The sequence below is a fragment of the Dendronephthya gigantea genome, unplaced genomic scaffold (assembly GCF_004324835.1).
Source record: "Dendronephthya gigantea isolate DGI-Jeju-01 unplaced genomic scaffold, DenGig_1.0 000066F, whole genome shotgun sequence".
NCBI lineage: Eukaryota > Metazoa > Cnidaria > Anthozoa > Malacalcyonacea > Nephtheidae > Dendronephthya > Dendronephthya gigantea.
Genome location: NW_021163076.1, coordinates 1,160,414 through 1,176,793, shown reverse-complemented (window position 1 = coordinate 1,176,793; position 16,380 = coordinate 1,160,414). Strand labels below are relative to the sequence as shown.

The window sequence follows — 16,380 nt, the reverse complement described above, 5'->3', positions numbered from 1 at the left end:
GCCTACCGGTACACCTCAAAATTCCATTTTCCTCTATTAACCCTAACCTTTGAACTAACTGATCGTAATTGCCTTGTTCACACAATACGCATTGTACTGTTTTTATCCATCCGATCTCAGCTCTTTTCAATTCATTCGCAGTCAATTGGGATGTTTCACGTTCGCTCTTGGATGCGACTCTTTTAAGATTGTCAATCGCTCGCCTTACCCATGCTGTGATATTCAAAAGTTTCCCTAGCTTACTGTAGCGTCGTATATCGAAAACAGCCCCTAGACCGCTATCGCAATTAACCGCTAAAACCGTTGCCGCCGTATTTTTCTTTTCCTCAACCAAGCTTTCCGGGGTTTCACTAATTTCAGAATAAGGCGGCCAATCGTCTGGATTGTCTAACAGCCAAGTCGGCCCGTGCCACCATAGCTGATTTGATTTGAGCTGTGAGGCGAGAACCCCTCTACTGCCTATATCTGCTGGGTTTTCATTCGTTGAGACATGCGCCCACTCGGTTTTATTCGTCAATTTTAAAATCTCATTTACCCTATGACGCACAAATTGTTTCCATTCGCCCTGATTTTTTTATCCAACATAGCGCTGTTTTGCTATCAAGCCAGTACCTAACACCATCTAGCTTCACTTGCGAACTTAGCGCACTGCAGATCGTGTTTACAAGCTGTGCTAGTATCCTAGCGGACATTAACTCCAGATGTGGAATCGACAATTCCTTTAGCGGCGCTACTCTGGTTTTACTCGCTACTAATTTTGCGCAAGCTTGGCCCTCTTTAGTACGGTAAACCAAATAAACAACGGCACAATAAGCTTTCTTGCTCGCGTCTGCAAATCCGTGTAAGTAACACGATGCAACATTTTCTATGCTCGATTCGTATAAACATCCATCAACGTACAACTCTCGTGTTGCTACTAAGTCCTTAACCCACTTATCTAGGCGTTTCCTCATGTCATCGCCAAACTCTTCGTCCCAACCTAACTTTGTCTTACAAACATCTTGGAAAAGGATCTTCATAGTTACAATAACTCCACTGATCAACCCCAACGGATCGAACAGACTACTTAGCAAACTTAACAGACTCCTCTTGGTTGGCACTGAATTTTCTTTTTTATGCGCAATGTGTTCGAAATTGAAATAGATCTTATCTTCCTCTAAGTTCCATGCAAGACCTAAAACCTTTTCGCCCTTCATCCCACTTCGGGCAACTAACTGAGACTTAGCGTACGTTTCATCCTCTTCTCCGACAGCAGCATGCTTCGGTAGCGCATCTTTAGTAGTCTCGCTTATTTTTTCTCTTAGCCGGGCGTCATTTGTTTTCCATTTTCGCAATCGAAAGCCTCCGCTTTCCATTCGTAACTTAGCTTTATTATATAATTCATGCGCGTTTTCGCTCGTCTTCCCTCCTGAAACTAAATCGTCTACATAAAATCCTTCAGCATTTTCCTTACAAACTGCGGATCAGTTGCAACAAATTTGTTTAAATGATGTCGTATAGTGGCATTTAATAAAAAAGGCGACGCATTCAGCCCAAATACAACGCGACAAAAACGATATACCATAATTTCCGTTTTTTTTCGTCTTATAATCATCTACCGAGAGAAACCGCAAGCAATCTCGATCTTTTGGATCAATTTCAATGTTTAAAAATGCCTTTTCTATATCACCTACAAGTGCGACCTTATTCTCCCTGAAGCGAACAAGTATGTCAAATAACAAAGGGTTTAGTGACGGTCCTGTGTGCAAACAATCATTTAATGAAGTTCCTTTTTTGCCTTCCTTGCAAGAGGCATCGTATACAATTCTTAATTTCGTGGTCTCGGCATCTTTCCTAATAACTGCTTGGTGGGGCAAATAATGCAATTTATCGCTTGGCTTTTCTAGCGCAGGGACTACTTCAATTATGCCAGATTTTAACTGCTCCTTGATTATCGCATCGTAATCCGCAACCACCTCCGGGTCTTTGCGCAACTTTCTTAATTGGTTTTGCATGCGTGCCAGACTGTTTGCGTAGTTGTTGGGCACGGGATCATGACCCTGTTTCCATGGCAACTTTACTGAATACTTCCCGTCGTTAAAACTAACTTAATTCTCGAATAATTTGTGCACCTCGTCATATACTTTGATGCCTAACGAGTCTAAATCCCAAAACTTCTTAACTTCGTTCTCTAAGCTACTATTATCTGCCTTCTGCTGTGACACTAAATTTGTTACGATTCTCTCCCTACCTCTTAACTCGTTTGCTTTCAAGCGACCGCTTAATACAAATCCAAGCTCAGTTTCTATTGCAACTGGTTCCTCAGGCTCCCCCCTTATGGTTTGGCCCCTCTGAAATTTCCATAAGTAATCTGCACCGATTAACAAATCAATTTCGAGCTCCTCATTGGTTCGACATACGTCAGAAAACCATAAATTACGCAGATGTGCGAAGTTTTTCTTAACAACTTCCACGTGCTCGTTGCTTATTCGTCAAATCTCCGGCACAACATAAGCTTCCAGCGTCAGATTCCTACCACCACGGACCGGAATCAGGTCGATAAGAACTACCTCGCACAATCCGGACTTAGTGGTTTTCTGACCAAACGTACTTATGCTTAGCCACTCCCTCCTAACAATGCTTAACTCATGCGCGCGTGCTACTTGCGCCGTTACAAACTATTTATGGCTTCCAGAATCAAACAATACTCTAACCTATCACTACTGCCCCCTTTATTAAGGCCTGTGCGGTAGGAGCGCAATCCTACTATTACTTTCTACTAACGTACATGTAGTTTCCTGGCCTGCCTCAGTTTCATCTTGCGCAGGCTCTTCTTCATTGCGCCTGCTCATCTTAGCTTCACACATTGCGGTATGGTGACCCCCCTTACAGTTCTTACATTTACTACCAGTTCTACAATCACGGGCGCAATGCCCTTTTTCTAAGCATTTAAAACATCGTCCAAACTTACGTATTATCGTTTTTCGTTCCTTCAGATCCGTCACTCTTTTGCAGTTTTCATGGCTGTGTTTCCCCATACAGAAGGCACATCTATCGTCCCGGTTGACATGTAGTCCGTTGGCGCTGAACTGATCTCTTCTCCCCCCACTGCCCAATGGTTTCGCAGTAGGTGTCAACCGATAGTCCTCTCGCAGTTCGACCTCAGCCAGGAGCGCTTTTAACATATCGTTCACTGTCCAGTTTAAGTATTCTTTCCCTCTCGTGATCGTTAGTCGCACCGTGTCAGGAATTTTCTCAAGCAGGATGGGTACGACTATTCCTGAGTACGTATTCTCGTCCACTCCCAAGGCCGACAATCCACGGTAGTGCGTTTCCACGATATCGTACAATGTGCGAAGCCCGCGTACGTCTCTCTCTGAATGAACTGCCGCAACTTTCAATAACTCGCTAACGTGGGCACGTTCGATTGCCACTGGCTTTCCAAATCTACGTTCTAAATGTTCCACTGCTGAGTTATAATTTTCCTCTGTAAGGGAAAACCCCGCAATCGTTGCTCTGGCCGGTCCTTCAATTAATCCTCGAAGATACGAAAACTTATCTACGTCCGATAGATTCGCATTGTTGTGGATAGCGCTCTTAAAGCTATCCCAGAACTCTTGCCACTCGTGGATTCGCCCCGAAAACTTCTTCACCTTGAGTTTTGGTAGCCTCGCTCGACTTGACGTTCCCGTCGCCACGCTCGGTGCTTGCTGCGACTGTTGGCTCGTATTCAACGACTCCGAAGTCGTGTCTTCGTTTTGTAAAACTTCTTCTATCATCAACACCGCCTCTTGCATTTCTGCCTGAACCTTCGCGGCACTTTCGATGTCCTCCAAAAGGACCTCTTCGCTCGAGTCACCCTCGCACAATACGTTTTGAATTTCCTCGTCTAGCTTCTTTAACAACCCCATCCTCTCTTCAAGGGATACCTTCATTTGCTTGACGGCCGTTTTGCGTTGTCCGTCGTAAACTTATACCAACTCACGAGCGGCACTTACCAATCTTCTTGCGTGCCCTCTGTGACCGGCTCTCATCTTCTTTTTCGTTGTGATCTCCGACATTTTCCTGACGTTCTTTCGCTTATTTCACGACTATCTATCCGGCTCGAAGGACCAGATGTTGAAAATCTCCAAACAAGGCTGATTTTCCGCTTCGCTGGTCCACAATCTCACACACTGGGACTGTATATAATTTTACATTTATTCAGGAATTAACAATTCACGCTCTAATACACAACTAACTTACAACAATGATTTCAACTTATATTTATAATACTAAAACAGGATGCTTTACCAAACAATGATGCGTTTCTCTGACGCATCTCTTACCGAACCACAGGATGTTTTTCTGTGGTTTTTTCCTCCCCTACAGCCCACATTTGCGTCCGTTTACGTTATTACTGGTTTCGCGGTTGCTACAACGTGCTACCACGAACCTTCATTTCCTATGTTATATTATACTACACTATTCTATTAACATTACATAACAATTCATTTTACAACACATATACAGTTTACGACCCTAACACTATATCTGTGCACACTATGTAAATGACTTTTCTTATGGTTGGTGTGCTCAACCACGCGTTAACTAAATTCCACAACACATCGCGTAAAAGACATGGGTTTGTCGAATCACCTTTTCCATCTGGAAATAATGTTGGAAATGCCATTGTAGCAAGAAATGGTGTTGCGTATTTATTCAATGGTCTTTCCCCTAGTTGAGGCGAATCAATTTTATTATTTAACAATGCATTTCTAATCGCTTCAGACTCTAACTCATCATTCTCGATATCAGGGACAACGCTACTTGTTTCTGTACATTCATCGTATACAATATCTTCATTGTCAATGCTAGAATGTTCACTTGTATCATCGTTGCTGCCGACATCTTTATTCAATGATTCTATGACTTTAAGATCATTTGGAATGCTGTGCTCTGGCAAAGAATTTAAAGTATCCATGTTAATTTTAAGGTCTTTGTATTGAGGGTTGTTTGCCAATTAACCAACACAATGCGTCTTCCAACTTGAGCTCTCCTGACCGTTACATCCATTAGAATTCCTCCCTTCCCCTTCACAGAAACAACAACTGAAGGTAACTCTTTCGGATAGTAAGGCAATGTTTTAGCTAATTCACCAACTTTTTGCGGCATATTAATGCAATGTCCTGAATATCCTCGTTGTCCACCTGCTTTTAGATATACTCTCATAATAGGTAATGCTTCAGCAATAAGCATTTCTTCTATCTGAGTCAAGTTTTGTAACTCATTTGGCACTGGCGATGGGATCATGAAGTTTTCTGCTGAAAATGTTCTAGGAAGTTCTTTATCTCTGCCACATCTTTTATAGACGTAAAAGTCTGATTTTGGTTTAGTAATTTATAGGCCAGGCTTCCAAACAAATTTGGCATTGAAAAATCGAATATATAATTGACTGATGAAATTTTTCTATATTTATCTTTGCATTCGTATCAACGTATTCAACTGGTACACCATGACCATATTAATTCTATAAAGAACAACCGTTTAAAAGTTCAAATAATTTGTTTATAACACAGTCTATACCAGAAATTGAGCAAGAACAAGTAATGCTTACCTTTCAAACTTTACTTACTTACTGCCCATCATGCCTATGTGGCACATAGGGCAGCAACGAAATCTTTCCAACCCTGCTTATCTTTAGCCAGTTTTTCAATGGTGCTCCAGCTGTAATTGAGCTCCCTCAGTCCCTTTTCTACAGTTCTGCGCCAAGTTGTTTTTGGGCGCCCTCTGCTCCGTTTACCTTCAGGTGTCCAGCGCATTGCAATTCTGGCTATGTTGTTATTGCTCTTTCGCAGCACATGCCCGATCCATCTCCATCTTCTCCTGGTGATAAGGGTACGAATATCCTCCTGTTCGGTTTGCTTCAGAAGCTGATCATTTGATATTTTCCGGGGCCAGAAAATTCTCAGAATCTTCCTGAGGCTAGCTGTGTGAAAAGACGCTAGTCTTGAAAGATCGTGTTCCGTCATTCGCCAGCATTCCGAGCCGTAAAGAAGAGTTGACAACACACAGCTCTAATAGATTCTAAGCTTCGTCTTTGTGCTGTAGCTTGCTGACCTCCATATTGATCTTAAGCTCATAAAGGCATTCCTCGCTTTATTCAGCCTGTTTTGTATATCCATACCAGTACCGCCATCCTGGCAAAGCACACTTCCAAGGTATGTGAACTTGTCGGTGTATGGAATGTCCTGTCTTCCTACCCTGATCTTTGTTGGGGAGGGGACATTAACACACATGGCTTCCGTCTTCTTCAAGCTAATTTTTAGGCCGATCTGATTGCTGAATGTGCTGAGCCGGTCTGTCTTCTCCTGGATGTGCTGACGAGTGTGGGACAATAGGGCTAAATCGTCTGCGAAGTCGAGATCCTCGAGTGTAGAAAAAGGAGTCCATCTTATGCCTCTTCGCTGATCCTCCACTGTACGACGAAGAACCCAGTCGATAGCAATATTGAATAGCACAGACGACATGACACATCCCTGCCGTACACCGGTTTTAACTTCAAAACTTAGATCCCCCTGGCCGACGCAGCATGTGAAGTTCGAGTAGAAGCATTTGATGATATTAACAATGCGTTGTGGAATGCCATATGCTCTCAGAATCTGCCAAAGACTTTCCCTGTGGATACTGTCAAACGCTTTCTCGAAGTCGATGAAATTTACATACAACTGCCTATTCCATTCAGTACATTGCTCGAGTATGTTCCGTAGTGTGAAAATTTGATCCGTACATCCGCGCCCCTTGCGAAATCCAGCTTGATCGTTTCGCAGGATGTCATCAACAGCTTGGGTGATACGCTGTATAATGAGTTTGCAAAAGATTTTACTCGGCACAGACAGAAAGGTAATTCCACGCCAGTTGTTACAATCACTTAGAGACCCTTTCTTCGGTATCTTAATTATCACTCCTCTACTCCAATCTGACGGAATTTCTTCCTGCTCCCATATCTTTGTAAAAAAGGGGGTCAGAATGGTTGCAGCAAGTTCAGGGTCTGCTTTAAACAGTTCAGCATTTAAATTATCATCACCAGGAGCTTTTCCATTCTTCAGGGAATTTATGGCTTGGATGATTTCCCTCCTTGTTGGAACGTCTGTGCTGATGTCAAGGTCGGTTGCGGCTTCCTGGATGTTTGGCACTTCTGTTGGTGGTGGTCTGTTCAAAACCTCTCTAAAGTGTTCCGTCCAGCGCCGTTCCTGTTCTCCCTCTGATGTTAGTAAGGTACCGTTCTTATCCTTTACAAGCGTGTTGGTTGTGTGACATTTACCTGTTATGACCTTGGTAATCTTATATACTGTTCCTTGTTCATTGCGTGCTGCTGCTTCCTCAGCTAAGGATGCAAGGTTCTCCATGTACTTCCTTTTGTCTGCTCTTGCTCGACGTTTCACCTCCTTGTTGGCTGCCCGGTACATCTGCTGATGCCTTTCTTTGAGCCGTTGAGATTTTGAGTCCATAACTTTCCTTTTTAGCCTTCGTCTACTTTCAATTGCATTCCAGGTATCAGGTGACATCCATTCCTTCGGCCTTCGCTGCCTGTAGCCCAGACATGCCTTGCCGCTATCGCTATAAGCAGTAACAATGTTCGCCCAGTTCTTATTTACTCCTTCGTTGATACTATCCTCCTTCTCGTCTAGTTCCGCAAGAGCCTCGAATCTGTTGCGCACCTCGAGGATAAAAGATTTTCGCACATTCGGATGTTTCAGTTGAGCCACATCGAAACGGCTGCGCCCCTTGGCTGGACGCCCTGCACCCTTTAGTTTCAATTTTACACAGGCTGTCACCAGATGATGATCACTACCAATGTCAGCTCCTCTCCTCACCTTCACATCCCGAAGGGAACTCCGCCATTTCCCATTGATCATCAGGTGATCAATTTGATTCCTATCTCTGCCATTTGGAGAACACCATGTGATTTTATGGATCTCTCGATGTGGGAAAAGGGTCCCACCTATCACCAGATTATTTGTTGTGCAAAACTCGACAAGTCTCTCTCCATTTTCATTGATAGTGCCACTCCCGTGTCTTTCCATTACCCTGTCACTGCCTGAGTTATCGGCACCAACTTTGGCATTTAGGTCCCCCATGATGATGATAAGATCTTGCATCGGGACCAGCTCAATCTCTGCCTGGAGCCTGAGATAGAAATTGTCCTTCAGATGGTCTTCGCTATCATTGGTCGGAGCGTAACATTGGATCAGGGTTAAGTTGTTTTGCCTTCCTTTCAGCCTGGCCATTATGAGGCGACTGTTAATAGGTTTCCATTCCAAGAGCGATCTATCTGCTCCTTTCTTTAGGATAATTGCCACGCCTTCACGATGTAGTTCATCAATGAGAATATGAATAGGCTCGAAATTCTAAATCGATTTGACGGGCGACGGGCGAATACAAATATATGCTAATAACAGCAGCCTCAAAGCCTAGGTAAAATATATAAGCTAACAATAACATAGTTAAATTATCGGACCATTGTTTATATGAACTTATAGTATTATCAGAGTATAGTTTACATAAACATCAACATTGGATAATTTACCTTATAACAGTACACTTCTCAATTCGTCGAACACATGCGAGTATATTTAATACGAAAAGATCCATCTCTCGACGACATGTTATTTAATAGTGTCATGAATATAGCGCCCGCATAACTGCTCTATACCGGTTTTTCTTTTGAATTCCCTTACAAAGAACCGGGCTCTGATCGGTGATATCACTCACGGTGAAATATAAATGCATAATATAAATACATAAGAGATGCCTGCGGAGGTGGCTAGTCTCTGACTCTGATCGCTTGATCGGTCGTGATCGGTCAGGAATTAAACAGCCAATAAGAAATGAAGATCAGACCAACCTCCAAAACGATCACACTTTGTGTCGCCATGGAAACTATCGATCTGACCAATCAGATTGATGAAAAACGCCCATAACCAACCTCTAAAACGATCAGACCACACCTCCAAAACGATCACCATTTTTGTCTCCTTGGAAACCACCGAATGGGCCAATCAGATTGACCAGAAACAATCAGGCCAAACCTCCAAAACGATCACGATTGTGCAGTTTGAAATTTGAATTCAGAGCGGGGATATCAAGAGAGATCAGTGTTAATTTAATTCATTCGGCTAGAAAATTAATTATGCCGCTGCAAATTTACAACTGGACTGCGTTCGGAAAAATAAATATTATTTCACTTTCATTGAATTAAATTAGTGCGGAATTTTTAAGTTAGTCGCGTGATTGGTGTGACTACCGCTAGATCCGCCCCTGCTGTAACCTGTGCAAGCTTCCCAGTTTCGTACATAGTACGTACGTTCCAAAAACCAATCCTGGTCTTGGTTTTTGCACTCATCACTTCCAACTTCATGCCAGTAGTTTCCTTCCGGCTTTCACCACTGGCCGTCATACGGTTCGAAGACCTTGGAAGGTCTGCGTGCAGTTTGTTGGCTGTCTTCGTTGCTGTTTCCGTAGCAAGTGTTTTTTTTTACAGGATGAGGTTGTTAGCCTCAAGCCTAACCTCCACATCTAGAGGGTCGTGGGACTGTCTTTAGTCTGGACCCTACTCTTTGACCTTTCCGGCTTGGGAGGCCCTACCAGGGGTGTAAACACCCCCGCCGGCACAGCTCTTAGAGTCACTGGGACGCACAAAACCTTTCAAAACGTTACCTTTCAAAACTTGCTCGAAATCGAATGAATAGTTGGTTGAAATGAGTTTACAATTATATTAGTGCCAAGCTTTATACACAGCGGAAGGTCACATGGAATCGGAAATCCTGATGGCAAAAGCAGCCCAGCACTTCAACATTTTGTCAAGCAATAGATAATCATGCAAGTGAGCCACAAGTTGTCTATTTGACTTTTTATCACAACAAGAGTTTGACGTCAAAACAAAATTACTCATGCGGTGCATGAATCGCTCCCATTGCACTTACGGTACTTCACAATAAGAAAAATGCAAGGAACCTGCTCATAATAGAGACTTTTAGATTCATTACGATATGAGAGCACACAACGCAGTGAATTGAAAAAATATTCAATTCAAAGTTTTCTTTTATATTTCTGTTTGTGCTTATTCCACTAGCATGACCGGGACTTTACAATTTTAGATGATGCTTTAATATTTAATATATGCTGTCAATATTTTAATGCGAAGCATCCTTCTTCTGAAAAGCCTTCTATTATACAGTGTGTATAAAAAAGGTATATAACCTTTCAGATTTAAATCAAGCATAATGCCGTATTCGATTGAATTCATCACTCAGAGAAGCTATAATTGCTTCAAGCAAGTTAATAAGCCATAAACAAAAGACTTTCTAGTTATGCGTACACCAGCACAAGCACGAATTAAGTTAGGTATAGTTGATCTCTTTTGTAAAAAAAAGTTTTTGTCGCGTATTATTAACTCGATCAAAACCTACGAGAACAATCAAATCACTTACAATTATCGCTAATTTTAATTTAAAAGGCTATGCTTTTCTGTCCACTGTTCGCTAATTTGAATTTAAAAGGCTATACTTTTCTGTCCACTGTACCCATATTGCCTGAACTCTTGATGCCAATGTCTCTTGACTGCCTATATTCTACAGTATGCCTTACATCAAATCAGACTCAAACAAAAAGTCTACCGACCAAACTGTTTGGTAACGACATTTAACTGAAATGCTTTTCAAGTATAAAATAAACACATTTATACATACTTCAAATTACCATCACTCCAAAAGTCTTCACTGCTGAATACAAAATAAATTCCTAAAGCAAGGAACACAAACACAAAAATGTCTCTTTTCAGTCAGCGTTATAAATTGTTTGTACTAAGCAAATTCAGTATAGTGTAAGACCAGGCAGGAATCTATAGGCCATATAATGAATAATACATACACCAAAGGCAAAGCAATTGCATCGTTATCTGCTTATTTTATCAGTTTTATTTATTAACAGCATGAATTAAATAAGAACATTTCGCATGCATAGCAAATGTCAAATGTATAGCACAAACAGCCACGATTAAAAGTTGTACAAGTCGTTACAACTGAGTTATGATATAATGCTATAAAGCCAGCGAACGACTATAATCAGTCGAGTTGGATATATTATGTGTAGAATTTACTTCGATATACTTAAACCTAAGTAAATCAACTAAGTAAACTACTCAGATTTGCTGTATTTATAGCATCATGTACGCAAAGCATTCTGGTCAGTTAACAGCAGTGCACAGTGATGCATTCTGGTCGGTTAACAGCAATGCATGCTGGTTCAAAAAACGGAAGTAAAATCTTACTTTTAGAGCTCTGTACGAATTAGAATTGCTCACTCACTTCAGGCTCGCACGCTGCGTCAGCAAATATATAATGCTATTGTTCGTCCACACTTCAATTATTAGGGAGCTTAAGCAAAGCACGTCAGGATCACGACGACGACAAACCGGAAGTGAAATGACCCACTTGAAAGCTACTGCGCATGTTTTTTCCTGAGATTGCGTTGTCGTGGTCGCCAATACGACGTGATTTTAGAGGATTTCCCGTTGTGGCTATAACGTAAGTTTTTTTCCATTGTTTTTCCATTTTTTGGGTATTTTTCCGGTTCTTTTGTTTGCCGAACTCATTTTAATAGTTCATTTGACTTGCGTTATCAATAAAGATAGCAAATTTTTTTTAATTTGAATGTTTACTAGAATTGAATATTCTCGATGGATTCTAGCGCAGCTTGTAGTACAAAGCCAATTAGGTGAGATTCCTTACTTTGTCGGTTTTATGTTTCTAAATTCATTTTAATGAGAGGAAATTTGTTTGTGGTCATTTTACTACGTTAATATTTGGGTTTGTTCAATTTGTGCATGTTGAACTTGTTCTAATGGCACAGCTCCGACACCAGAAAATTTTTATTGTGAAGGGAAAATATTGGAGAAGGGATAGTTAGTCTGCCATCTAATTCAAGCAAATTCATATTTGTATTTGTTATATATCTATTATGTAATTTTTTGATAGTAAAACTTGGTCAGAAGATCATGATATTTTGTTCCTGAGGGAAGTTTTGGTCAGTGATTTATTTATCTATAAAAAAGGAAGCATTGAATGGGGTAAAGTGTGGGACGACATTTCAGATAAGCTTAATGCTCTGGACCACCCAAAGTTTGATGTGAGTCAACGATATTTGCGAGACAAATTGAACAAACTTATTAAATGGTTTGAAAAAAGAAATCGTGAAGAGATGAATCAGTCCGGAATAGACCCAGATATTGATGAAAGATTTGATTTACTGGAAGAAATTATTGAGAAAATGGAGTCAACAGTCCCCATTAACACCTCAAAGATAAAGAAATTGGAAGAGGATTGCCAAACTGCAGCAGGAATACGTCAGGTGGCAATGGAGACTCTGGGAGAAACTAAAAGCAGAAAGAATGAAGGCAAGGAAGGAAAACCAGCTAAGAAAAGGAGAACTGGAAATGAAGCAATAGAGTTTTTAAAAGAGCGGACAAAGTTAGACTATGACCTTAGGAAAGCTGAATTCGAAGCCAAGAAGCGTGCCGAGGAAGCTCAAAATAATCGAATGGAGCAGCAACAACAGTTTCAATCTAGTCTTTTGGAATTGCTATCCCAACAGCAGAAAGATAATGCTTGTCAACAAGAGCACCAGCAGCAACAGAATTTAATGATGATGCAACAGCAACAATCAATTCTGTCATATTTGCAAAACCTCAAAGAAAATTAGTTGATTTAGTTCATAGTTCTTGTTCAAAATCACATAAATTAAACATTGTTCAGAAAGGTTTTACCCTCCCCCTTCTTTTTTTTTAACTTTCCATCTTCTACTTTTGAAAACTTTTTTTAGAAAACTTGCGACTACTGCAGAATTGATTAATAATATAGTTGAACTCATTTAATAGTTGTAGCATGCAAAAAACTTAACAAAATATTATTGTGCAAAAGATGCACACCCTCATTCTTGTTTTTTAGAACTGTTTATCCCTCTCTTCAGAAGGGTGGGGGATCAAACTATGTTTGTTTGAGTTTAAATTATAACTTTTTATATTATTATGAAACAGGCAGGTGTTACACAATAGTTTAACAGTTTCTTTTAAGTGGTGTAGCCAGCCTGAACGTTCAGTCCCTTTATGCAAATGTTAAGATAGATTCAGAAATTGATTGTTTTCAAAATAATGCACACCAAGGGCCAGTTGTTCGAAAGGTGTTTAGCTTAAACGGTGGATAAGTTCAAAATGGAAAACAAAACTGTATATTTATCGAACAACTGAGCTGAAATATTTTGATGTAAATAGCTTAATTGTCAATGGAAGTACATATTTAATGCATACGATGCAGATTTAGTCATTCACAAGATGTAAGTTTAAACTTTTGCTTATCCACCGTTTAAGCTAAACGCCTTTCGAACAACCGGCCCCAAAATATTATCCTAGCATAGCAGGTTTAATTTATCATGCTGATTACACCACTGTTTCTATTTAAAGTTCTATAGTTTGTAAATTATGTTTATTTGTTCCAAATTATACATTGTTGCACAGTTTTTCAATTAACCAAAATATTGCTGAAGTGTTGGTGGAGCAACTCCAAAAAATTCTGAAGTCAGGTTACCATACAAGCAGGTATGTGAATTATGCAGCAAAGCACATACTAAGTACATTTTCCCCACACTGCTAAGTCTTATTTTCAAATTTCTTTTGAAGTCAACAAACTTGAAGTAATTAACGATGTCTCCAAACAGCCATTCAACTGAGACTCTTGTAGCACTCATTGATTTGTTGAAAAATTTCATTTGCTCTGTTAATTGGGCTCCACGGTAAGGTGCTTGAAGGTGTACCCTTAATGGATAAGCAGGGTCACCGTAGAGACACATGGCTTGTCCATCAGTTGAATATGCCCTTCCTTCCAGTTCTGCCATTAGACCTGAATCTGTTAGCATTCCAGAATCATGCTTTTTTCCCTCTAAAAGAATAACGGCATTACATTAGGTGAATGGTATTTATACACTTTTCATAGGGATCCATTTGCATTTCGCAGCATTTTTTGTGATGACCATAAAAACAGTTTAATTGTCAGTATGGAATAACAAGACTTACATATTTCTTTGCCCTAATTGTCCTAAACTATTTGTCTTTCAATATTATTATTAAAAATAAACCCAATTTCTGATAAAACATTTCAAAACAAATTTGCTGACGTACCTACAGGACCGTACATGTTTGCAATCAGTCCATTAGGAATCGCAACTGACTGGAATTTTAGCGAATGTAGTCGTTTATGCCCATTAAAAACAAAACGCTGATTTTCACCAGGACGACAAATTGGTCTAATCGTGCCATCTATGAATCCGAAGCAGTTCCTTAAGGGCGCTCCTTTGTTAAATATCGCATGAGCATAATCTTCGAGTGCTGCTGGATTAAGAAGTAAATCGTTCCACTGCAATATTCTATGACCATGAGTCTCGTAAAGAAAATTTAGTACTTCATTTGTTACCATGCTCAGAACAGGAACAGGGTACGCAAAGCGTTGTATCATATCACTGTAACGACAAGGATATGATAATCTTTTTAACAAAATGCACAGGCCTTCTAATCCATTTACACGGCTCCTCTGCGGTGTGGTAAAATATGCTGGGATTCTTAGTGCTTCTGCAAGCAAAGGGATATGTCGTTTCTCAAACCGAAATTCTGCAAGACATTCAGCCTCATCCATGCTGTTGAGGTCAAAAGCAGGATACTCATCGTAAGGAAACTCTGGATTGCTTGACTGGTATCCCTCAAGCAGAACAGCGTATTCTTCGGCCGTGATGTACCCAAAGCCATAACATAGGGAGGCGAAATTGCGTATCTCACGAAAGAACATTTTTGAAAAATGGCGCCACTCTGTAGCTCGCGCGTCCGGCTGGCGGCTGCCGGAGAATCGTAAGCATGCTTAACCGCTTGAGGACGATGACATGACGCTGTCGCCCCGGTCCCACTCCGCATATTTTTGCGTCGTCATCGCGGTCATGACGCGCTCTGCTTAAGCTCGCTATTGTTGTGAAGTGTGGGATGTATTTGGCGAAACGCAGTCGAAACAACTTCAAAAACTCCAAATTATCAAGGGTATGACAAATGATGTAGATCACTGTATTGCTTTACACGCCTTAGGCTGGGAGCCACTCAAATTGATGAGAAAAAAGGCAAAGGCAAAAAAAATGTACAAAGTTTTGAATAAAATGGGTCCCGAATCACTCACAAACCTGTACACTTATAAAAGTGGAATGGTAAATTACCAACTTCGGGATATTTCCAGTGGACTTAGTTTACCACAACCTCGAACAAATAATATGAAAAATAGTTTCATGTATGATGGTGCACACCTATGGAATTCTATTCCAAATGAGAGTGTAAAACCCTCTCAAGTTTTCGAAATAAAATTGCTACTCACACTTTCTGATCAAAACAACATCCTAAAAGAAACTTGTAAATATATGTACATTGTTTTTTTATTCTTTATACCTTTAGACTTTGTAATTAAATCCTGTAAATAGCCTAAATACTATCACCTGTATTCTAAAAGCTCACTCACACTCACACTTGAGTGGGACTCAAGTGAGATGCACTCAAGTGGAAATGAAGTGTGAGTGAGAGTGGAGTGAGAGTGTACGCTCAATGAGGGGTCACTCACCCTCGAAAATATTAGGCAGATTTGAATTCAAAGACGTCACTCGAGTGTGACTTGCTGGAGTTTGGCTTTGATGTTGAATATTAATGAATGATGGAAGGTATATAGACTAGTAAGACAGTTGTTAGTCATGTCAATGCGTTCGTATGACGTTACTGATTAAGATGGCTAAAGGTAGTAGACAATATTTTTTGCAATTGGAAAGGTCGCTGTTAACTGAATTAGTTCGAAAGCACAAAGATCGTCTAGAAAATGAAAAGAATGATTACAAAACCATACACAAGAAAAATAAAATGTGGGAGGCTGTATCCGAACAATTCAATTCCCAGTCAGGTGTGACGAAGAGGGATGCAAAGAATTAAAAAAAGTGTTGGGAAAACGTCAAGGCTTGTGCGAAAAAACAACTGGCGAGAGAGAAGAGAGAGGTTAAGTTAACTGGTGGCGGTCCATCATCGTCGAAACAAGACGATGAAGCTGCTGCTGTTGCTTCTACAATTCCGGCCCAAATCGACAGCTTAAATAATGTATTTGATGATGATAATCGTCATTGACGCTGTCGTTGACGCTGCCCTCACACCATCATTCACAAGAAAACCTCAAATATCCGCTGCCCAAGCACCTTGTTTGGACATGCAAAGCAAGCAGCATGAAGCAGAGATGCAGATCTTGGTGTTAAAAAAAAATATATAATAAATGAACACACAAGGAAAATGGAAGTGCTAGA

The 16,380-nt window shown here is 40.5% G+C and overlaps 3 protein-coding genes and 1 long non-coding RNA gene across 4 annotated transcripts; 1 reads left to right on the top strand and 3 right to left on the bottom strand.

Moving 5' to 3' along the window:
* Positions 1-2,714: 2,714 nt before the first annotated feature.
* LOC114530813 lies at positions 2,715-3,890 on the bottom strand. Its single transcript, XM_028552428.1, has one exon. It carries the CDS (start codon positions 3,888-3,890, stop codon positions 2,715-2,717), a length of 1,176 nt encoding a protein of 391 aa, XP_028408229.1.
* Positions 3,891-4,492: 602 nt separating this feature from the next.
* On the bottom strand, positions 4,493-8,099 carry LOC114530812. Its single transcript, XM_028552427.1, has 2 exons — positions 6,932-8,099; positions 4,493-4,917 (listed from the first exon to the last, which is right to left on the bottom strand). Exons 1-2 carry the CDS (start codon positions 8,097-8,099, stop codon positions 4,493-4,495), a joined length of 1,593 nt encoding a protein of 530 aa, XP_028408228.1.
* A 3,322-nt stretch (positions 8,100-11,421) lies between these two features.
* Positions 11,422-12,088, top strand: LOC114530823. Its single transcript, XR_003687791.1, has 3 exons — positions 11,422-11,546; positions 11,684-11,736; positions 11,997-12,088. It is a non-coding gene; the product is annotated as an uncharacterized LOC114530823 (long non-coding RNA).
* A 1,451-nt stretch (positions 12,089-13,539) lies between these two features.
* On the bottom strand, positions 13,540-14,741 carry LOC114530822. Its single transcript, XM_028552436.1, has 2 exons — positions 14,192-14,741; positions 13,540-13,952 (listed from the first exon to the last, which is right to left on the bottom strand). The coding sequence occupies exons 1-2, from the start codon at positions 14,700-14,702 to the stop codon at positions 13,540-13,542; spliced, it is 924 nt and encodes a 307-aa protein (XP_028408237.1). The 5' UTR covers positions 14,703-14,741.
* Between the last annotated feature and the right edge of the window lie 1,639 nt (positions 14,742-16,380).